This window comes from Choloepus didactylus, chromosome 5 (assembly GCF_015220235.1).
Source record: "Choloepus didactylus isolate mChoDid1 chromosome 5, mChoDid1.pri, whole genome shotgun sequence".
Classification (NCBI taxonomy): domain Eukaryota; kingdom Metazoa; phylum Chordata; class Mammalia; order Pilosa; family Megalonychidae; genus Choloepus; species Choloepus didactylus.
The window spans coordinates 124,650,161-124,675,079 of record NC_051311.1 but is presented as its reverse complement, the minus strand read 5'-3'; the positions used below and the strand labels follow the sequence as shown (position 1 = coordinate 124,675,079).

Below are 24,919 nucleotides of genomic sequence, written 5' to 3'. Positions count from 1 at the left end.
ATCTTGTCTCAAACATGCCTGGGCAGCGATTGTCAACTGAGGGTGATTTTGCCCCCAGGGAATATTGGCAATATCTGGAGACACTTTTGGTTTTACAGCTGCGATAGGGTTGCCAGATTTTGCAAATAAAAATACAGGATGCGGTGGTAAATTTGAATTTCAGGTATAAAATTAATATTTTTTGGTATAAGCATGTCTCATAAAATATTTGAGATAGATTAATGCCAGAATATCATTCATTATTTCTCTGAAATTTGAGTTTAACTGGGTGTCCTGTATTTAATCAGACAACACTATAGTGAAGTGTGTGTCTGGGGGTGTTAACTGACATCTAGATGCCAGGGATGCTGGTAAACACCCTACATTGCACGTGACACCCTCTCTCCCATCCCTGACAAATAATTGTCTGGTTCAAAATGTCAATAGTGCTGAGTTTGATAACTGATCCATATGCAAATTTTTCCTTCACCTGGTATAACATTTAACATCTTGGGCTTTAAATTTATACATAATGATACTAATTTCATACTTTTCTATTTGAAATGTTTAAGATATTATAGGTATAAAATGAAGATAATATTATCCATTCCTATCTGCCAACTAATTATAAGAAAAATGTGTAAAAATGCTTTGAAAAGTTAATGTAAAGCAATATTGAGTGTTACTTTTCCTCTTTAAGCTGAAGGCCATTTAAATTCCTATATCAGAATAAGGTCAGTTTGTGTTATCTTTGGAATCATAATCCATGACCAGAGCATGAAAATCAATGATCCAGCAAAGTTTTAGATTTTGGTGCTTAGCACCTGGAATACAACGATGAATAAGGCAAATCTCTTAATCTTAAATAACTTAAGGTCTGGAGTGTACAGGAGCAAAGTAGGCATAAAGATAAATGAAAAGCCCAATAATTAATAATAGATGCTGTAAGAAAATACAGTAAAATCACTATGGCAAACTGCCAAAACAATGAAACGAGCTATGAGGTGTTTTGGGTCATGAGAATTATTTAAAATGGAGAGTGATGAGGATTGTACAACTAAGTGATGATAATGTGAGATATGAATAGTTTATTGTGGACATAACATACGCTTTGTGAAATTAGGAGCCCCCTACTTTATAAATCAAGCCTTCGATCTTAAGGCTTGCTCTTGTGAAACTTATGGTTGTAAAGGGGAGGCTAAGCCCACCTGTAATTATGCCTAGGAATCACCCCCAGCAAATCTCTTCTGTTGCTCAAATGTGGACAAAAAAAAATAAAAATAAAAATAAAAATAGAAATGTCAGAATTCTTTGGCCACCGTTTCTTTCCCTACCCTTCCCACCAAAGATATAGTAATGCCATGTACCTGCAAGCCATTTGCTGCAGAAAATGAGGGATGGATATGGAGGTTTGCATTCTCATCATGACCTTGCTTACTGTTTCTGAAGTATTCATATGTAAGTATGAACCCTAGTATTATCTTTACTCACCTTCAACATCTCTGATAAAACTAGACCCAACAGATGGCATCAAACATTTATATTTTAGGAGAGGAAATAAGACACTGTATAGTGGCAGAATGTGGTAAACATTGTAAGAAAGGAACAAAGGCAGTTTGATGGCATCCCAGAGGAAGTGTTCATTCCTTAAACTAATGCCATCAGGGGAAACATAATGGAACGCTGTATATCAGGAAAGTGTTAGGGATTCCTAGTCCCATTGAAGGTACACGTGGTTCTGCTCATGAAGTCTTTTGCCGTGAGGTACTATCCAGTCTCTTTCACGTGTGCCTTGCTTTCTGGAATGGACGATCATGATCTCTCTGCAGTTTATGTTTTCTCTCTAGATTGTCGCAGAGGCATAAAGTTAATTCTGGGCATCTGTAACCAACTTCTAAGCTGAGAGTGTGTAGCAAGATCTAAGAAGTTTACATGTACTCACAATACATAAGCTGGTTTTGTTTTTATGTTAAGTACTCTAAACCTGGTAGTGAGCAGAATTAAATCTTTGCAAGATTTGACTCAGGTGAATTGCATGGTATTCCCATTCTGTTTATCTTTGACCTCTTAAATTTTTTTTATAAAAAATATTATGGTTTTGTTAAATATATTTGGAATTTTACAACACAAATCAATGTATTAATGTTATCAATATTTGTTAGTTATTTGTGGATTTCACATTGTATATTTGTCATGAAAGTAAAAACATTGGATTGATGTCTTCTTACTATTAGGCAGAACTACATAAGTCATAATAGAAAAGGCAAGATAATAAAATTGAAACAGAAATAATTGTTAAAATCTATTTAAAACAAAGGGACTCCCTTAAAAAGAGGCTATAAGGTAAAATAGGATTCATGTGTTGATGGGTACCAAAGGAGTAGGGAATTGAAATGAGTTATGACCTAAGTACTTATTTTAAATTTGCTAAAATTCCTCTAACTGCTGTCATCTCAAAATTATAGAGCGGAGGAAGCAAAGAGAAAGTCTCTGTTATAATATTTGCCATTTTACCCCAGGAATGCAAGTCAGGGGCCAAAGAAAGATCATTACCTAGTCTGAGGAATCATCTACATCTAAGGTGCTGATTACTTTAGAGACTTGAATATTATATTTTTATGTAAATTCCGATGTATATGTTTTCAAATTGTTCATATCCACATTCAGGCTAAGCTAGTAAATTGGTACGAATTTAAAGTACAATCCTGTGCTATTTATAACTCTCTATACACACACACAAACACACACACACACACACACTTCACTTTGGCTTAATTCACTCTTTAACTTTTCAGAGCCTAGGCACTAAGTTTGAGGTGGGATATTTTGGAAACAAGCCTTTTCCAAATTCTTCAGTTGTAAAATGCAGTGTGTGTAAATATACATGTGTGTGTGTATGTATGTGTGTGTGTGTATATATATATATATAGAGAGAGAGAGAGAGAGAGAGAGATATTGTGCATTCATTTCAAGTTTCAATATTCTTCCTTTATATCATTGCTTCAGATTGCACAATTTGTGTATTAAGTCATCAGCTATAATCCTTGTTTAGATGCTAAATACCTACAAAATCCCATATTAAACTGTAGTTAATCTTACTTTAAGATTTAGTCAAATAAAAACAAGCTTAAATTTATTGGGGAAAAAATTCAGATTTGTAAAATAAAATTGAAGGACAACTGCACAATGTTTTTAGCTACGCAGTTACTCTTTCAAAATAGCCTACCAAGTAGAAGCTTAAATTTTCTTGTAAGAAATAAGTAGGATATTTTCTATAAATCATTTGTTCCAAACATGCAATTGGCTATACAAATATAATAAAAAAATAAATGATTTGTACTTTGCTAAATTGGAGTTTTTCTGACTTAGTTCATCCCTGAAAGGACATTAAACTATTCCATGAATAATCAAGGAGGTGGTGGTAGTGGAGTGGAGAGGCCAGATGATGAAAATCTGAGTACATTCACCAATTGACAATCACTGATCAAGTAGGTAGGACAATTTTTACATGTTGAAGACAACTATTGCCATTTTAATTTAGTAAAACACAATAGAACTTCTTTTTTGTCTGTGAAATTTGGGTTTGCTTTTTAAAAATGAGAAACCATTATTGTGGCTATAATTTTTTTCCAGCAAAATGTATAAAATTAATGGATATTTTCAGTGCTAATTTCAATTCCTGATCTAGCATAGTTGTTGTCAATCCTATTTTTTCTGCCTTACCACCTCAATATATAATAGACACATTCATCAGTAATAGTAGCTCACTATGGTGTGGCTCTCAAGTCTGGAGAGAGGATTGGCAACAGCATTTTAAAACCCCTGAGAAAGGTTGTTTCCTTTGGAAAAAAAAAAAAAAACTCTTGAGAGGCTGAAATACCCTCTCATTTAGAAGCTGGAATAGTAGTTGGATATATTCCCTATAAGGAAGGCAATTTCCTGTTTAAATTGAAAATTACTAGTACCAATATGATTATTCTATAAATTTTCCTGCCTCCACTCACAATCCCTAAGTTTATGAAAGATGTTTATTAGCTTTCTTTATCTACTATTTGTGCAGCTTTGGTAATAAAAAAGAATAGCTTTCATTTTAATAGCTTATAACACATTGGTTCAAGAAGTTGCAAAGGACTACAATATGCTGAGACAGCATTCATTCTTTCTTCAGGATATGAAATAATTCATTTTAGTCTGAGCTATGTAGATATTCCTTTGCATTCTGATTTTATACAGTCCTAGGTAAATTATGTTCTTCATTTAAACAGCTTTATCCAGGGCAGCCACAACTATACTCAATCATACTTTAATATTTCTAATTTGCTAAAAAGCATGCTATGCCACTAGTGATAGACCAAGCCCTCATATTACTTGTCTTCAATAAAACATTATTATCTGTTGGCCTCCTCTTGCACTAGAGGAAATAAAAAGGCATATGTGGAGATGTTCTAAACGCTAGACAGGAATGATCCTTGGAGGGCAATTTTTATCCTCCATGGAAGTATTGCAGACTTCTTCCAGTAGCATAGTCCCTGGGAGCAAAAGTTAGGGAACTGGGATGGCTAACGATATCTGAACTCGTAAGTCAGCATTTCCTTGAAGTGGTGAGGGAGAGAGAGGGCGCACTAAAGTATCTACGATGAAAAACAACAATTGCAATATTTTGTGTTGGAATATACTGTGCTGATGGTGGCTTGTAGGGAAGAAAGGAAGGCCATTTCCAGATTCCCCGTAACACCTATGTATAATTTCACATAGGATACGGGAGGTTGAAGAAAATGGAGGTAGTTTTGCCTCCATTGAAAGAGCTTGGAAACAGATAGAGGTTGACGTGAAATCTGCCAAAAAGCAGACTATCTCCCATTTTCCACCAAAGAAAAGTTAGGTGATAGTAGAAAAGATTACCGCTGGGCCTCAGGGCCAGAAAATGACAGGCTTTGGAGACTGTTAAAAAAAAAGAAAAAAAAAGAGTCAAAAAAATTTGTTAAACAATCCAAGTTTTTGGAAATTACAAGTCCAGAAATGCAATTCCAAGGATCAATGTTTTCAATAGGAAAGAAAAAATGGGGATTTCATGGGTGAAAACCAAACAGAATCATAGTTGTAAGGATAAATGTGTCAGTAGGATTAATTGATACTAGTGCTACTTCATTTTTACTGAACTTGTCTTCCTTACATGTTGATGTCAAGAGACCCACAGCCACCCTTGGTCATATTAATTACAATTTAATTATTCCATCTGTGAGTACAGGAAATGTAAGTGTGTACAGCTCACGCCATTTTAGTCACTGTTTTTCAACTTGTGAGCAATTTGGGTTTGGATTTGAGACATTCAGTAAGTTGCTTTTGGATTTAAATGTTGAATGATAGCCCAGACTTTTGTTTAAGTCTATTCACTGGATATAAAATACTCCTGTTGTATATTCCCAGTTACAGTGGGAGTGTATATAGATCCGTTACATGCGACTGTTCATTTTTCCAAGCCTTGGCCCATGTTTTGAGTGTTTATGTTTGTGTATGGAGTCACGGTATTTGTGAAGTACTTTTGAATACAACAAAAATTAAAGGAGATAGGTTTCAAAGAAACAAAAATAAATGCAAGTTAATAGGATTCCCCCAATGTGAATTTGTTCATTCATGCTTACATAAGGGAATGTGCTAACCATGAATCAGTCAAATTGAATTGCTCATGAGAAAAATGCTCTGGCTTTGCTTTCAGTTTCCAGAGTTTCTTTAACAAAGGGAAAAGAGCATTGTCCTCACATAAAGAATAATCAGCCACAGATTTCTGACAGAGCATGGCTCAAACTGGCAAAAATTCTTTAGATTCATTTGAGTGCATGAATCCTAACGAGAGAGACTTTTCTGAATATTCTTTGCTGTGACCGAGTTTTCAGTCTGCCAGATAGCCGATGGATAAGTTATAAAAAAGATTCAATCATCTGCAAGTTCTGCTCATACAATGGCAGAATAGCTAAATGCTTCCAACGATGTGGATGTTGGCCAGATTTAGCTAACATGAGTGGATCATGTTACTGCAATTTCCACTTAGAGCCAGGTAAGTTGGCATCATGTAAACTTGGCCTACTTGAGAGGTCACACATCATCCATTATATAACTCACCTGATCCCAGTGGCTTTTTGTAAAATGTAATCAGCCTGTGTGTGACATATCACAAACCATTTTTTGTGCTGGATAAAGCTCTTCCTGCCATGCCAAGGTGGGGAGGTAGTCAACATGGGGTAAGTGACATGCCCGGAAATGTGGTCAATGAAATCTGAAGAATTTCAGACACTGCCATTGCCCCAGTTGGGGAAACATACTCTGTGATCCATCAAAGGAAAAATAGCCAGGGTGCCAAAATCTTGATACAAACCTATTGCTACTGCTGCTACTAGCCCTAGAAACTTTACGTCTGGCCAGCTTGGATTCTGTTAAGAGTCAAAACAAAATTGTTTACATTAGATAGCCTTGTGTAGTGGATTTTCATTTATACAGGACCTTCTTTACTTCATTTAGACTTCCCCCAGGCAGGCTAAAAGGAAAAAAGAACACTAAAGCACCACCTTTTTGGTACTTCTTGGCATATTTAAGTCTCAATGGATGAAAAAAATACAGGTAATTTGTCTAAAAAGATCTTTTGCAAGCTATACCATATTATGTTTGTCAAAAAAAGAAATAGAAACAGTTGAAATGTTTCCTTGGTAACCTCTGGTTATGCATCATGTTTTCTCCATCACTTCTCATTTAGGCTCATAGAAGGTTATTTAACTGTATTCCCACCTGATAAAGGCATCACTGGTTGTTCGCACGTGCTCAAAAATAATTAGAATACTGAAATAATTTTTAAGTGGTTACAAACACTTCAGCCACTTTACAGATCTGTATGTATGTTTAGTCTGAGCTTGAACTGGTTTTTGTGATCCAGTTGCATTCCACTGGCCTTGAGCATTTGGATTGCTCAAATAGTCACCTACTGAGTTGTCATTAGTTTTTAAGATTATTCTATTCAACCATACTTAGAGCTCAAATATATGGATCAAGCAATTTATTAGACAAACATTTCACATCTAAAATTATTTTCTAAGGAAGACTTGGTTTATGTTATTACTCTAATGGCATATTAAGAGCTGTTTGAATTTTTTGTTTGTATTTCCTAATAAAAAAATTAGACAGTCCCTCAATTAGGCTGTGAGTTACTTGAGGGGAGATGAAAAAAGTAAATAAGAAATGCACCTCACCCTGTTGAGGTAAGACTAATCTTACTGTCTTGGACTCTATATCTCCCGGTCAAGCACCATACCTGGAAAAGTAGTTACTTACCAAATGTTTCTGGTATGAAAGATTGAATGTAATTGAATGAATGAAGTATAAGGCTCCCTGACACACTTCCTTTTTTTTCAGATTCCCAAGAAGGAAATTACAAGTCAGAAGTTAACAGCAAACCCAGGAAGGAAAGGACAGCTTTTACCAAAGAACAAATCAGAGAACTTGAAGCAGAATTTGCCCATCATAATTATCTGACCAGACTGAGGCGATATGAGATAGCAGTGAATCTGGATCTCACTGAAAGACAGGTAAAGTGGGAAATTACCATTATAAGATATCGTTAACTGTTTTGGGTCAAAAATCTTCATTTGCCATTTTTGAGGTATCTCAATCTGTGGCTCCCAAATACCAGATGTAGGATGGGTGCACTATACCACAATGATGTGTTTTGTCCAACAAAATGTCAAAATAAGGATAACATAGTGGATATTTTAAAAGAAAATTACATGTATTCTGTTTAGGGAACCGTCCTTTATTCTGAGATTATGCTCTTCTTCTATTATCTGGTTTAAAAATATTTCTTTTATAGGATTATGGTATATGGTAAGGAATTTTGTTTTCTTATATACATATATTTTCTTAAACAATGGGAATTTATTAGCTTATAGTTTTGAAGCAAAATGAAAGTCCAAATTGAGGCCTCATAAATGCAATGCTTCCTCTCTGAGGTCTTTGGCATCCTGGGGCTGGCTGCCAGCAATCCTTGGCTCCTCTGTCACAAGGCATATGATGGTGTCTTCTGGTGTCTCCCTTCTCTTTCCAGTTCCAATGACATAGCTTCTTATTTTTGTATATTTGCTTATATTTTAAAATCTCCTAAGTTGGAAACACTGTGCTAGTTCCTTGGAATAGTGTATGGTATGTTGAAGTAACAAATTAATCTCCAAACCTCAATGGCTTAACACAAAAAAGTTCATTAATTGCTCATTCTATTTACTAACTTTACAAGTCCAGTATTCCAAGTAATTACTCAGAAACACAATCTGACTCTCTGGCACTTTTGCATGTGATCTCCATGGTAACCACAGGAGGTAAGAAGGAGATGGGAGGTTCATACATTGATCTTTTAATGGTTTTACCTGGAAATGACCTATTTGACTTCTATTTACAAACTAATGTCCAAAAAAATAGTCGAATGTTTTAGGTGCAAGGCAACAGGGGAATGATGAAAGCAAAGGCTCATAGATGATTGGTAAATATTGCTGCCCTGTTACCCAAACTTTTTTAATTTGTTTTGGTCTCAGAAACTCAAAATTCTGCTACCCACCCATACAGAGAACACTTTGAAATTTTTAATGATCTATGGACCTCAGTTAATAACACCTAATAATACATTTTAAATTAATCCCTTTCTACGTACCTTTCTTGGAATTTATTTGAATGGCAAATGATTTGCCCCAATAATGCACAACTTCCTCATTGTGTTGATTCTGATTTGCCCTGGGAGAATCTAGCCTACTGATGGTTAACAGTTTCTAATCTTTAAGAAAACATTTCTGAAAGGCAAATGCAAACATCTTTGTGGACGGTGCAGTTGTGATTGGCACCTGTAGGACGAGTGCCTCATTTCCTCTTTCACTGCACGCGCCTCCTCCAGGGATTCCATTGGAACCAAAGAAATATCAACAAGGTGTGGACAAATGAATACATATCTTAGCAGAGCAAATTATTCTATCCAATTTCTTAAATCATCTGCTTTCTTCTGTTAATCTCTATATTTCAGGTTTTGGTATGATATTTTTGGGTAGTAGATATACACCGAGAACACTTTTATGTGGTTTTATTTACTGGCAGTTTGTATTTAACTAAATATTATGACTAGTACCTAAGTTATGGGCACATTTTCCTTCCCTTGAACTTCACAGTAGAGGTCTCTCCATAAGTGTACAACATTTGGAATGGTGGAAAGCAGGATCCAAAATCTACATCATCAGACATCTGTTTTATTTTTATTCTTTTTTTTTTTTTTTAACTGGTAGCAGGGAAAAAAGGAGGAGGGATTACACATTAATATCCTTATATAGAGACAGTGAGCTCCAGGAAATGTGACTATGTTTTGTATAATACATGAAGGAAATAAGAAACTAGGGTTTGCTTCCAATATACGGAAATGATGGAAAGCCAATACTGTCCCCTCAGCCAAGAGAAAAGTAAAGATTCTGTAGTTGCTAATCTGGGAATGATCTATGGTTATCTGTAATTATCTGGTCACAGACTAAAGGCTTCACTTTTTGCTTAAAGAGAATTTCCTTTTAGAAGCAGTTCTATAAGTGTGGTTTGGGAATTTTGAAGGTATTTTGGATGTTCCTTCTTTCTTCCTAACTGACTTGCCATGCTTGGAAAAGAATTATATGCAATTATGTGCAAGAAGTATGTATATGTGTATGTATATATATATTTAATATTATAATATATTAAAAATATTTTAATCTTTGTTTAAAAAAGATGTCACTTTTATATCAGTCTTTGCTGTCTGACAAACCACCTTAATCTCGTTGGTTTCAAACAACAACCACCATTTTTATTTTCTCAGAATCATGTAGGTCAGGGATTTGGACTGGAATGAGCTGGGCAATTCTGCTGATCTTACCTAGATCTTCAAGCAGCCACATACCAAGCTTGGCTAAGATGGTTGGTCTAGGCATCCTCAGCAGGGACGCTTGTCTCCATTCCATGTGGTTTCATCTTTTAATAAGTTGCCTTGGGCTTCTTCATATGATAACAGAAGCATTTTCAGTAGCATTGAGAGGGAAAGTTTCAAGTGCAAGGGCCTTTTAAGCTTCTGCTTACATCATATTTACCAATGTTCCAGTGGGGACCGCCTAATGGTGTGGATATAGGAAGATGAAATTCACTTTAGAACATTATTGAAATAATCTAATTACAATTTCATAGGAAAAAAATTAACTACAAAAAAAATTTGAGCAATAATTATTTTTTCAAAGAGCTGAAAATTTGATATTGTAAAGATTTTTATTCCATTTATCCTTCATCACACTTTTGTAATTTAATATGAGAAGAGGTGCTATGCCTGTGGAATCTAGGTTCCAAATCAAAACCAAGTCTTTTGAGAGTCATTAAGGGTGAGTCAGAAAGAATTGAATTGATATGAGAAACATTTGAATAGAAATCCTAGATTTGCCACTTGAAATTGTGTATTTTTAGGCAAGTAACCAGCTCCTTCTGTCACAGGATGGGAATTAAAACTACCTGCTCTTTCTTCTACCCAGGTTTATATGTCATAATGCAAGTCAAATAGTTTTTAATGCAAGTTTTAAAACAGACCTATCACCCAGAGGTGAGGGGAAACTTGGCTATGCAAGGCCTGTTGAGCTAGTTTTTTTATAACACAGATGTTTGTTGAGCTAGGTGCTGGAAATATAATATTGTCAAATTCAAGCTGGACAAACCTTTGCAAGAACTCACAGAAGAGGCAAAAATCAAGTGTTAATAATTGTGACGAGTGTTGAATGCCGCAAGAGAGGAATGGGGTATGGGGGAGAATGTTCCAGGTTACGCCAAATGTTCATTAAATCCCTACATTTCTGTTCATATGTACTATCTTAAGTTAAGAGTCTAAAGGCTTTATTTATATTTTTGGACATAATTTATCAGAAAAATCTTATTCTATGCTGTCAATCATCAACTTTGCTATTCTTGAAGATCTGAAAACATATTCCTCCAATGTATCAGGGATCCAGTCCCAGGGAAATATTTTCAGCTTATGTTCTAGAGGCTAGCCTTTTAAATTTATGGACAAAGTGTAAAAAATGAACCCTTTTATTCATCTTCTTTAAATTGGGATACAGCTATTCCAATACTTGGATTTTGCATTAATGTCATAAAAGCTTATCTATGCAATCCATATCTCGACTCTATTTTCTTAAATAACACATTCTCTACAGGATTTCCATATGCAAAATATTCTGATTATAGATATGCACTTTCATTTCCATTCTGCAAGACTTACCTTTTCCAGGCTTTAAAATAACACGAGATTTAATAAAGTAACTTAAACGTATATGCCAAAGAATAATATATAGAATCCTATATTGTTCAATACTTTCCTTAGCTTTAATAGAATTCTCTAAATCTCCTCAAATAGTTTTTGTTGACTTTGTAAAAACTTTTTACATTTCAAATACAGAGATAACATCCATATGTCGAAAATATAAATAGGGAAAAAACAAATATAAATAATTTTTTCTATAACAGAACTGTATTACACAAATAATTTCATCCTTAATGAAATCTTACTTTACAATCAGAAGTAGCATTCAAACATATTTCCATCTAGAAATTTTATGTGATTGCCTGTATATGTATGTGTATAACAGATATGTTACATGTACATGTACCTTTCCTATATCACCAATCAGAATTCCTACCCCTCATTTTATGATGGATCACCCATGTATCGTTCTAAACATTTGCAAAAATGCCTGCCTTTTCTCTTATAAAGAAAAGAATGCTATATTAAATCTTTAAATATCCCTCAGGACTTGAATGTTCCAAATTCCTATGTGAAGAATTGTCATGAAATCTCACAAAAGCAGGAATGTTATGTTTGTGTCTTCCATAATGCAATATCTTTACAGGTCAGATAAATCTATGATTGCCTTTGAACTCCATCCAGCCAAAGAAGAAGGAGAAAAGAGATTCAGCCTGCAAAGTAATTCCATGTTAGCACATACGCATTAAAGAAAATTATTTATATAAATAAAAATAGAGACCCTAAAACAAAGTTGAGCTTCAAATATTGTTCATTATATAATGCTACTTTGTGGAACTGTTACCACTCCAGTAATATTCAAGCTTCATGTCCCTTATGACACATGCTCACATACCCCTCGCAAACAACAGCTCATAAATCTCAGTTGGCATGCTCCTTAGAAAATTTTTGAATAGCCAGTCAGCCTAAAGACTGTCCTGCCCCAGGTATTTAAACGTTTGACAAGTTTATTCTAATTTTTTGTTTCATCCAGATAAACTTGCAGAAAGTTTCCTCCAAATTTTTAATATCTCACAGTAGGATGAAGAGAGAAAGCATCTGCATTAGCATATAAAAGGAGTGACAAAATGAACATTTTTATAGAGTTATGACTGCCAAATACAGAAAGAGTAGGAGATCCTTCCATTTCACAGAATCTTTTTCACAGAATTTACCCAAAGATGCAATGCCGTAGATTTGTAAGCTAGCTAAGATTACCAGAATAAACAGACCAAATTCCAGACATCTCTGCCAAGACAAATGGAAAATCTCACCTAGTCAGATCATATTCCATTAAGTGGAAATAAGAGGAATTATGTTTTATTTGTTACTCACAAATCACCAAATGGCCCAATGCCAAGTATTTTCAAAACAGCCATCCTTTCTTTGGATGACTAAAAAGAATTTTTGTATGTACTAAATAAAAAGTGGTTTTGTCTTTTGCCCAGCTTTTTAAAACAATTCCTCTCCTTTGCAGGTTTATTCCTGTAAATTTATATGAAAACTTTTAGTTATTTAAATAATAGTTTATGTCTCCATGACCAGACATATTGTCATAATTAAGCTAATCCAAGGCTACCTGTGTGGCCAGTGATTTTAGAATATTTCTTCATTTCTTCAGAGTAGTATTCAACAGAAACCTAATAATAGCAAGATGTTTCCTTTGCTTAATTCCTGGTGTGCCTGATGTTTTGGAACATTCAACATGATTTTGCTCCAAAGTGGAAAAATTAGGGTAGGGTTGGACAGAGGAGTCGATGGTAGTATATGGAATGGAATCTTAGTTCAAAATGAAAAAGAGATATTCCAAAGTAATTTTTTTCAAAGCAATGCATATTGATGATGTGTGGAGATCTGTAAAACCTAGACTCAAAACTGCCTTAAATTCTAGAAAAGAAAAGTTACAATGTAGGAAAAGCAACTTAAGAAAGATCAATAATAAAGCAAGGCTGATAACTACAGGCAATAGTTCATACTTCTCTGAAATTAATTTTCAGAAATATCTCCTGCATAAAGTAAAAGAATCAGAAATAAGCAATTAATTTCTAACCCTTTACAAATATAAATGCATTCAAGTTTGAAATAAAGTAAAAAATAAACTTTAGGGAAAAAGGCTCTAACCTTACTGAACATGGACTTAAGATTAAATACTTAAGTGTTTTCTTCCAAAATACTCTCCTTTCTGTATATGGACTGAGTATTTATTCTAGAAATTATATTTTCTCTCCAGCTTCTAGCTGTAAGATGTCATCAAACTCATGTAATGAAAGGATAATTCTTCCATTTTTTAGTCAATTTAAGAATTTCCCACATTTTCTTCCCCAATTTCCTTAATAAGGAAACATATTCATTTATGTTTAATTTAATCAATAAGTCATCAATATCATTTTGGAAGATATCATGCCTTGCATCACAGGATCATTATTTAAAGTGTGATGTTAAAGAAAGAATCTTCTGCTATGAAAGAACACCCCATGCCCTTTTCCTAAATTAATTTGGTATGCATACGATTTTGTTTGCATCATTACAGTACATCTAAAATTAAAAAATTCATGGAAATTTTGAAAGACCAGTGGAAGCTCCATGTTGGCATCTTCAGTTTTAATGAGAATCTCTATTAAGTTCATATGTATATAGAGAAGTATACACCTATGTGTTATGACATCTGTAAAATAATACAGGCCTAAGAGAACTGACACTTTCTAGAGAATTTTGCTATTAAATACATTATGCCAGCTGGCTCCCATGACTGCTCTTGAAAAACTCAGAGATGCATTCAATTTAGGATAGATTTTGAATTTCAAATCCCTTTAAATCATCTAATTTTTTATGACGAGTAGGTTTTTAATAAATTATTTTTGAACCAATCCCAATTAATGAAAGTACTGGCTATTATTTTCTGGTTAGAGTATAGTCATAAAATAGTATTAATTATATCTGTAAGTTTTACAGTAATCTTGGCTCTAAGGAGTGAGTCCCTATATCTAACATATGAAATGACCAGTGTAGTGTACTAGTATCACCCACATTCTGATACAGATCTTAAAGCTGTCTGGAAGCAATCAGAATATTAATTTTATTAGATTGAACCAAGTGAATTGTCAGTATTCTACTGGTCTTGATACATAAAAATGGTGAAATCCTATGTTTCAACCAAATATTTATATTTGATAAGTTTTATTTATTTAGAGGATGGTTAGAGTAGAAGCTGTTAGTCATCAGTGATATGTTGCTAATAATTGTAAAAAAGAACTCTCAGAGGTTAGACAAGATGCTCAGAACAATGTTTATCATTCTAGTTGGTCTCAGTAGTTTGAACAAGGTAAATATCAAGCGGTGACGCAGAATACACAAATCCGATGACAAGGATTGCTATTTTAAGAATTTTTGAGCACAATAAAAAGTGTCTAATTTGGTTTTAATACTGTCACTCAAATTTGCCGATGCATTTAGCGCAACAATACTCCACATAAAATAGTGAAAAGGTTCATTTAATATTTTTTTCTTGTGTAATAAAAAGTATTAGTGAAATTTTCACTGTAAACTGTTATTAATGAGATAGGCCATTTGAACTGAATTTCATCAAATATGACAAAAAAGAGGAGATAATAGTTAGCATTTATAACTACTGTAACATTTCTAAAAGATTAAATTAAAAGAAATCAAGCCCCTAAAACTTCACTTATCATATGAGTGTTTATTTTGGGTGCATTTTTGGAAAGAAGAATGAGATACTTAAGAATCATCTGTCATATTCCCTAAAACACTAAAATGTATTATGAATAATTTAATTTGTTGTCCTTCAAAAGAGTTATTTCTTGCTAGAGTGTTTTGTTTGCTCATGCCAAGACAATAGATAATGCATATTCAGTTTATTTTAAAACATTCAAAATAGTACATTCTTATGACCATATTTGTGAGCTTAATTCTCAAGCATTCTAAAGGGTGAAATAGCAAGAAAAGATGATTCAAAATTGAAAATTATAGTGGCAGGAAATCATTCTCTGGTCATAATCATGGTGCTAAAAGAGAGAATAAATGTGGGAGGCACCCTGTAAACAGGAATTCAGTCCTTACTCTTAAATTATGACTATACACACAGATAACCACCTCCCAACCCCACGTTTCACTGTTGTAGAAGCAGCAGTCAATCAACTATTAATTCCTCTGAGTTTCTGGGAAATAGCCAGGGATTTCTTCTCTTAACCTGATATAAATCTATCCATTTAGGCAGGAAGTAAAGAATATTTCTTTTCCCCAATTTTCATCTTTACCTTAAAGCATTCTCAGTACTACTTCTTGAGTTCAGCTTCTGACTTTGCCACTGAATTACTTAAGTCTTTCAAGGACTTATTTACGTTGGGTTTACTAGATTAACTACCATGACTAAATTTAATTGATGGAAATGTGATTAAATCTACAAATTATATTGCATAATTACTTTTTGCATGTTTTCACATGTTAAAGATGTGAATAAATATTTGTTAGACAGTGTTTCCAGTGTTTTATGTGCCCAAATAAAAATGGAAACAGAATGATAAATGTACAAATGCCAGATGTTTAAACACATCTGGATATATCACTGGAATATTCAGTTTTCATCCAGATGACTGGAGTTATGGTTGTTTGTTTCTCCAGAGACATTTATGGTATTATATAAATATGGGTTATGGCAATTATGTTGATTCATCTGATTCATCTTTCTATCCACCCATTTGCCTCTTTTGCCACATTAGGACATTGTGTGACAATACAGACACTTATTTAATTTGTTTTCCCTCTGATATATCATGAACCATATGAGGACAGGTATTAACCATGCTACGTACAAAGTGTTGAAAGGGCTGAGAGGAAGAGGTGAGGTAGCTCACGGCTTAGTAGCAGCATGATCTGTAGAGCACAGATAACAAAGGGAGGAGGTAGGTGCATCAGAACACAGGAACCAGGGCTGGTACAACTGACAACAGTTCTGGAGCATGATAAAGGTAGCTATGCTGGGATCTTTAAGGAGGAGCTCTGTGGTGGATGTTTTCCACCCAGGGCAGGGACGAAACCTGGAGTAGGGTCTACCGAGAATAGCCTGGAGTTGTCAAGGACCAGCTACCCAACCAATACTGGGTCCATTAGGGAGATCAGGGGGTGGGAGTTCTCCCTGATCAAAGCCTAATTCAGGAAGAAATGAAGCCTCTCCTTGAAGATCTACTGGAAGTAGAGAAAATTTAAAAAACTAGAAGGTCTTCTCTTTCACCCATGCTTCTGATGTCCCACTAGTATCTCTTATTGGCAGGGCATGTAAAGAAGCTAACTTTCAAGGATGCCTGGAAAACCAGCCTGACCAAGCAGGGAGGAAAAGGATGCGAGTAAGGTTTAGAGGCCAAAAAAGAGTAAAGACCACTCTTTCTGTACAGAATATGTAACTTTGCTTAATATACTTCCAAAATTCAGTCCTGAGGACATGTTCCACTTCTGTGTGCTTGCAAAGTATTTTAGAGATTGTAATGGAGATTAAATATGATGATTATGTCAGATATCTAGCACAGTGCCATTATTGAATAAGAAGCTTATTGAATAAAGCTTATCTTTCTTTTGCTTTGTACAGAAAAAAAAAAGGTATTGTGTCTTGTGAATTTATACATGGACGTTTGTAATTTGAACGACTAAATATCAAGAGCATGAGATTCCCAGATGAAAGAAATCATTGGCTATAATAATTGTGTGGCAGAATACAGTGTGGGATATTGAAAGTAAAGGTGAAGAGTTCTATGCCTCTTCATAGACCCTTAGAGAAATCTCTTAATAGAGGATTAGCAATGACACCAACCAGAACAGCAGTTTAAGGATATTCTGTGAAATATGATGATAACTCTTCCATGTGTCAGTGTATATCAAAGGCTTTATATACAGCCAGCTGTCTGTTATTTACATGTCTCCCTTTTCTTGACTGTGAATATCTTGAGGGCAGGAACTATGTCTATTTATTTATGTATTCCAACATATCCCATCTTTGATGTACACAGAATCACCTACAAGACATTCAGCAATAGTTTTTAATTTATAAATGAATGAATAAATGGGGTTCTCATGTCACCAAGTAAATGTGAGATTATTTTCACTTTACTTAGTGTATAAATACAGATTATTATATGAAAAATACTTGTACATTTTAATCAAAATAATTAGAATACTTATTTAGAAAATAAAATATCAGGTATTTGAATGATTATTTTATCTATCTTAGAAACCAAAACCAATACCTTTTTATTATATCCAGCAATGAAGCATGATTGATGAAGTGATACTAAATGGAACTATAAAGTTTCTTTATTGATAATGCTGCTGTAGTGTTATTATTATAATAACAATATTGATTTATAATCCAGAATTATTTTTGTAGATTTCTTTTGCTAATACTGTGGCAATAATAGAAAAATATATGCTTTTTCCAAAAGTCTTCATTTCCTTATTTCAAGACTGTGATATTTTATAATATATATAGAAAAAAATCTGGACATACTGACTTTTGAAGTTCTGCACTTTTTTTCCCCATTTCCAAAAGATGTACCCATCATACATCTGTTGCTGTTTTTGTAACATTTCTAATCTCATAGAGTCTGTTCTAGTTTGCTAGTGCTGCTGGAATGCAAAACACCAGAGACGGATTGGCTTTTATAAAAGGGGGTTTATTTGGTTACACAGTTACAGTCTTAAGGCCATAAAGTGTCCAAGGTAACACATGAGCAATGGGGTACCTTCACTGGAGGATGGCTAATGGTGTCCGGAAAACCTCTGTTAGCTGGGAAGGCACGTGGCTGGTGTCGGCTCCAAGTTCTGCTTTCAAAATGGCTTTCTCCCAGGACATTCCTGTCTACACTTCAGTTCCTCAAAAATGTCACTCTTAGTTGCTCTTGGGGCCTTGGTCCTCTCTTAGCTTCTCCAGAGCAAAAGTCTGCTTTCAAAGGCCTTCTCCAAAATGTCTGTGTAAGCTGAAGCTCCTCTCTCAGTTCCAGTGCATTCTTCAAGGTGTCCCTCTTGGCTGTAGCAAGCTTGCTCCTTCTGTCTGAGCTTATATACTGCTCCAGTAATCAAGGCCCTCGCTGAACGGGTGGGGCTACACCTCCATGGAAATTATCCAATCAGAGTCATCACCCACAGTTGGGTGGGGCACATCTCCATGGAAACACTCAAAGGATTCCAATCTAATCAGCACTAAAACCTCTGCCCCACAAGATTGTATCAAAGAAATGTCTTTTTCTGGGGGACATAATACATTCAAACTGGCACAGAGTCCAAATTTGTGATCTAATCCCTCAAGAAAAGAGCATGTAAATATGTTAGTATAACTCATAATTATTCAATGCTTTCAGGTATGTGTGTGTGCATCACACAGGTACACACACACTTACCTATGACTGACAGATATGAAGTCTTTTATCAGACTTTTAAAATAATTGAAAATGGTGAAATTTAATATGTCAAATATATAAAACCTTGCAAAACGGATACTATTTCTAATATAAATAGATTTTTCTTATTTAGAATGGCACAAACAGATTTCACATTATTATACTCTTACTGTTCCTTTCTATCCAGAAAAGAAAATAAGTGTAGATTTTACAAAATCTATGCCTCTCATTTTTCTGCCAAGATTAATTTGACTAGATGTTTCAGCTCTTGGTGACAATGATGATGATAATGACTTATGTGTTTATTCCATCTGGGATTGTCTGTGGAGAAAACCTCCCTATGGAGAATCTTGAGAGGCTCATTATTCTAATATTACAAATATGAAAATTGAGGCAGATTTCTCAAATTCACACAAAAACTCAGAAGTTAAGCCAAAAGTAAAATCCAATTCATGTGGAAAAGATCTAATGCAACATCCAATGTCAAGTTTGCAAAGGTAATTAAATTGAGAATTACCTAAATTATAGTAAAGGAAAATAGTGTCGTATTTGCAAACCTAATTATATTAAGTAGGAGAATTACCTGAATGATAGTAATCATGTGGATGAAACACACATACTTTATGTTTTACTTTTTTATCCTGAATCCTTAAAAATCATGAGTTTAAAATATAATAGGAAGAAAAAACAAAACAGCTACTGGAGCCAAACAAACCCAGGTTTAAATCCTAGTGCCACATTTTCCCCATCCATGTAATCTTACGAAAGTCACTTGACATTTGAGTCTCAACTTCTTCATGTATAAAATAGAAGTAATGTTAACAAATTCTGAAAAAACTGTGAAGTATTAGAAATAATGCATACACACACACACACACACACACACACACACACACACACACATATGTATACACATAATCACCTAGTATGGTTGCCTAGCTCCAACTTGGGATACAATAAAAGGCAACTATCCATTATTTTCTTCATTAAGTAATAATAACACATGAACACTCGTTGACTAGTTGCTTTTGAGTTTTTAATCAATCTTTTTTTACTATTTTTTAATGTTTTTTAATACTGTCGAATTAATGTATGTATGGGTAATGTATGATACAGGATTTCAATTTAGGTCTAATAGGCCAGTGAAAATCCAGAGTTGAGAAATGTCTTAGTTCAAGTATCTTGTGATGCACATGACTCTGGAAACTATACTAGGTTTGGTGGACCATTGCAATTTGAAGACCAGTGAAATATATACACCTTTGGAAACTTAATATATATCACTTAAAAATCTCCTTAGTGTTGTATATTTACATAAATTGAGATTTTTCTCTAAAATGAAAATGGGGAGTGTTCAAGATATTCCTGAGAAAAAAGAATAAAATAGAAAAACTATCCCAACCAGATATTAAGGCATAAAATTATAATAATTAAGACAGTGTGATATTGTCACAGGGATAGAACCACTGACTAAAGGAACAGAACATAGAACACAGCAATAAACCCATGCTTATAAGCAAACTTGATGCATGATAGACATTAACAAGCGATCACTGGGAAAGGTTGAACTATTTGCCTATGTGGAAACTGGATGCATGACAGACATTAACAAGCGATCACAGGGAAAGGTTGGACTATTTAAATATGATCCTGGGACAACTTATTATCCATGTGGAAAGAAAGTAAATATAGATCTTTTTTTCACATTTATATACTAAAATCAGAACTTCATGGATTCAGTGTTTCAATTTGAAAACAAACCTGTAGAACTCTTAGAAGCCTCAGAAGAATATCCTTGTGGCCTTAACAGAGAGAATAATTTCTTAAAGAAGACATAAAGGTGCTAGCCATAAGCAATGGATAAATTAAAATATGTTAATAATAAGAACTTATGATGTTCAAAAGATATGCTAAGGAAAGTAATAAGGCTGTAAGTTGAGAGAAGATAGTAATAACCATATAGCCACAATAACTAAATTAGAATATTTTATCAATCTTTTATTTGTCTATAGAGAATGAGATTAAATTAAGATGAATGCAATACAAACAAGGCATGTAGGGACATTTCACAAAAGAAGAAACATAAATAGTCCATATACACTTGAAAAAATGCTTTTCTTCATAGCTACTCAGGAAATGCAAAATAAGAACATGTTGAGATATATTTATCGTCACTGTATTGCCCTGAATTTTTGGTCAAGATTTGGATCGGTAGGAACTCTTATACACTGGAGTGAGCGTTAGTGTGATGTGTGTGTGGTGGGAAGGGGCATTAAATTGACATAACTTCGGAAAACAGTTTTTCTCTATTATCTTGTTAAGTTGAGCAGTCATAAATGCTATGATCCATCAATGCAACTTCTCGGCATACACCCAGAGCAGTTCTGTCACATGTTTATGAGAATGCAAATGCATTTATAAAAACAAAAAAGAAAGAAAGAAAGTGGATACATTTTAATATATTCACACAATGGAATAGTATTCAGTAATAAACATGAATGAATATAGGTCCTTGCAGCAACAGGGACAGAAGTTTATCACCAAAAACAATCCATTCTAATAAGCCTAAAACACAAGCTAAAGTGAATACTGCATATTTTAGGATGACATGTTGTGATGAAAGCTACGTGTTTTTCTGTTTTGTTGTTTTTTAAAGAAAGGCATGGGGGTGATACATGTAAAATTTAAGTTTGTGATAACTTCGGGTGGGGTAGACAGGGACATGCAGTATAAAAGAACACTTAAGTTAACAAAAATTTATGACGATGAGAAGTCCAATGTGAAAGGAACACATAACCAAAAGATGCAATTGTGCCAATATTTTTCTGGTTTAGACAATAGATGGTCATTTAACGCATGCATATTCTATTTTATTTTGTTCTTACAACTTGTGTGTACATTAAATGTAGTAGGTAAATTCAATTAAACTTTTAGAAGGAAAACATTGCTATAAACTGATGTGAATTATGTAATATATAATCTCAGTTAAATCACTTCACTAAAGAGTTGAAGGGAATTGTTATTCTTGACCATAGTTTTAGGAAATGATTAGAATCATCTATTTGCAAAGTAAAATGAAAGTACTAAAAGCAAAAAATAAAAACAGAGTAGCTCAAAAGAAGACAGGTTCACTGTGCACTGCAATGGCCCAGTAAAGCTTGGTGAAAGCAGCAGCTGATTGTAATGACACAGAACGACCTTTCAGTTGTATCTTTATAAGTATCTCCCTGAGCAAATTGGCTCAAAAATTGACAGCTGTATGTCCAGTCAAAGGAAAACTTGGGGGAAAATAGATTGACCAAAACAAATATTAAAATCTTGGTTGCAATTGATAGAATCTCTTGATAGAGCCAAATATCTTTGAGCAACCTCGTATGATATGTTCTTCCCTGTCTTTTCCTACTTCTTATATCATATGTCCTAACAACAAAAAACAGTACTTCCGAAAGTTTTAAAATTATCATCATGATCATGGAACCTGATTAAATTCAATTTTGATCTCTTCTTATTTACTCCTTTATAGTGTCCTTGTATAAGCCTCTGAGGAATTTTTTTTCATTGATGACAAAAACGGAGAAAAAAATGTCCATTTAATTTTCTTTTTTTATGTTTGTTCCCTTTCTTTGTGAAAGGTGAAAGTCTGGTTCCAGAACAGGAGAATGAAGTGGAAGAGGGTAAAAGGAGGACAGCAAGGAGCTGCAGCTCGAGAAAAGGAACTGGTGAATGTGAAAAAAGGAACACTTCTCCCTTCAGAGCTTTCGGGAATCGGGGCAGCCACCCTCCAGCACACAGGGGACTCTCTAGCAAACGAAGACAGCCATGACAGTGACCACAGCTCAGAACACGCACACTTATGATACCCACAGAGAGGACCAGCTCCATTCTCAGGAAAGAAATGTTGTGATGGCAAGCCTTACCCAAACAGCGTTTACACAGAGAGTAGACTTCAACAGCAATTTTTAATATTATTAAATTCAGGCATCTCAGTCTGGTTTTCGTGATTTATAGAGGGTTTACACTAAGTGCCACTTATTAAAGATGCCTCCACAGAGAAGACGGATCAAGTGAACTTGCTCTGAATATTCTAGATGTGTGTGGTCATGTGTATGACCGTGGGCAGGTATGGGTTTGCTTTTGCTTGCACTGAAAATTAAATTGCTATCAAGAGCAAACCATGAGACATTTTTATTCAAGGTGCCTCAACAGTGAAGATGCAGAAGATGAATTCGCTTTGAACATTCCAGATGTACATGGTCATGCATATGGCAGTGGGCAGGTATTTTGCTTTTGCTTGCACTGAAAGTTAAATTGCTATCAAGAATAAACCATGAAACATTTTATCCTGAACAGCCACAGTGCCTGAAATCACTCTTAAGTGGATAAGAAAAGTATTTTAACTCTGTATATATTATCGTTGCCATTTTCCTGTCTTCACTAATTTTAGCAACACATTCCTATTAGCTGATGAAAATAGGCACTCATGATGACAACCAGCTTCTTGTCTTTTTATACATTTTGTCATCCCAAGACAATCATTACATGCTTACTTGTGTTCAAGTAGAGAAAAATACAGTAGAGTCTGAGAGGATATTTTCTTTTACCACAGACAAAACAAATCTTATGTTGCATTTACTATCAACTGCTGCTAATACGTTATTATAAAACGTACCTAGCTCCTCAATTCTTCCTATCTTGTAGCTTGAAAAACATTTTTAGGATCATAGGCAAATCAGTTACCTTGAAGAAAGAACTTAGTGTGACAGACATTGTCTGATTTCCTTTCTATAAAATGTTAGCTATAATAAATATGATTTACTTAATAAGAAAAAGGATTTACCCCCAATTGGCAATGGTGTTATACAAGTTGCTAAACAAAGTTGATTCCTCATGTTAATAGACAACAAAATTCTGAATGTCTTAAAATTAAATTCAGTAAAATAACATTATTTTTTCATATGTGATGTATTCATACAGAAGAACAATCTTTGTATTTTGTAAAAAAATGTTTAATAAATGATCCTTTGTAAATAATTTTGGTCTCCCTACTGTGATTTCCTAAATTTTGATTTGTTTTAATATAAATCCTTAAGAAAGTGCCAAATTCATCTATTCTTGTGTACCATAATTACTAATCCTCTACGTTATATCCTTTTTTTTTTTTTTTTTAGTTCTGAAATATTTTATTATGGCAGAAAAAAGCAATCCTGGGGTAATCAAAGAGCTTCTAAGAGCTGATATATTTTAAGCAATTTCCTTAATTCAAAGAATATGTCAAATGTATTTTTGGTGTGCTTTATGAAATCAAAGATTAAAGAGTAAAAGTAATATTATTCACCACACTCAGGCAAATAAAAGTCATACATTTTAAAAGCTATACACTGTATATACGAATTAATCAAACAGTGGTTTTTGAGTCAAAATATCCAGAATCATAGATGTGAAAAATAAGTTATATAAAATAATTAGAATCCACCAGCCTGATGGAAATTACCAATGTAGAGCCTTAGAATTAAAGGATTAAATTAAATTAATTTATTTGTGTCCTGCACAATTGCACATGCATTCGATGCCTAATTCCTATTTATTATAACAACTTCATAACATTGTTTTTTAGTTGTTCGAAATTTTATCCACAGATACCTGGACACATTTCCAGCTGCCAGCCTCCCTCCCACAACTAATTAGAAATAGAAATAGAGAAAAATTATCAAAAAATTTAAAACCTCATTATTTAATTGATTTTGTTTTCTTTAGAATGGTGAGAATGACAAAAAATTAGATTCTGTTGATTTTAACTTAGTCTAACATGACATATACTTTTCATGAAATTAAGTAAATAATTATATTGCTTGTAGCACATTTTATCTTTATTTTATCACAGCAGTTATCAATAGTTCTAAATTAACTTTGAGGGAGATCACTGAGATAGAAGTTTCAAGGCATAAAACAGAAACTTTTATCAATCATTTGAATGAATACAAAGTATATTTTTATTGATGACATCTACTTGGGTGGACTTTCTTATTGTAGAATAGGATTTAAATTCAAATCATCTTGAAAAGTTGGAGAAGTTGGGAGATACAAGTCAAATTGAGTTCAATAGAGGAGAGTGGAGGATAATTCTTTTGGACAGGTAAATAATTTCCAGAAATCAGAAGGAAAGGACCACTTAAGAGTAGCTAAAGAAAGCAAATGGTTGTAGCCAAGTAGAAAGATATAA

At 34.0% G+C, this 24,919-nt stretch overlaps 1 protein-coding gene across 2 annotated transcripts in view; it reads left to right on the top strand.

Annotated features, from left to right (window-relative positions):
• Nucleotides 1-24,919, top strand: part of MEOX2 (mesenchyme homeobox 2) — a 492,584-nt gene that overhangs the window by 45,864 nt on the left and 421,801 nt on the right. The window contains exons 2-3 of one of the 2 annotated variants that reach the window (XM_037836822.1): nucleotides 7,381-7,553; nucleotides 22,332-23,653. In XM_037836822.1, the coding sequence (XP_037692750.1) occupies nucleotides 7,381-7,553; nucleotides 22,332-22,556 (398 nt within the window). In that variant the 3' untranslated portion in view covers nucleotides 22,557-23,653. Of the gene's footprint in view, nucleotides 1-7,380; nucleotides 7,554-22,331; nucleotides 23,654-24,919 lie in introns of those variants that run through there. The other variant, XM_037836821.1, reaches the window with a different exon arrangement.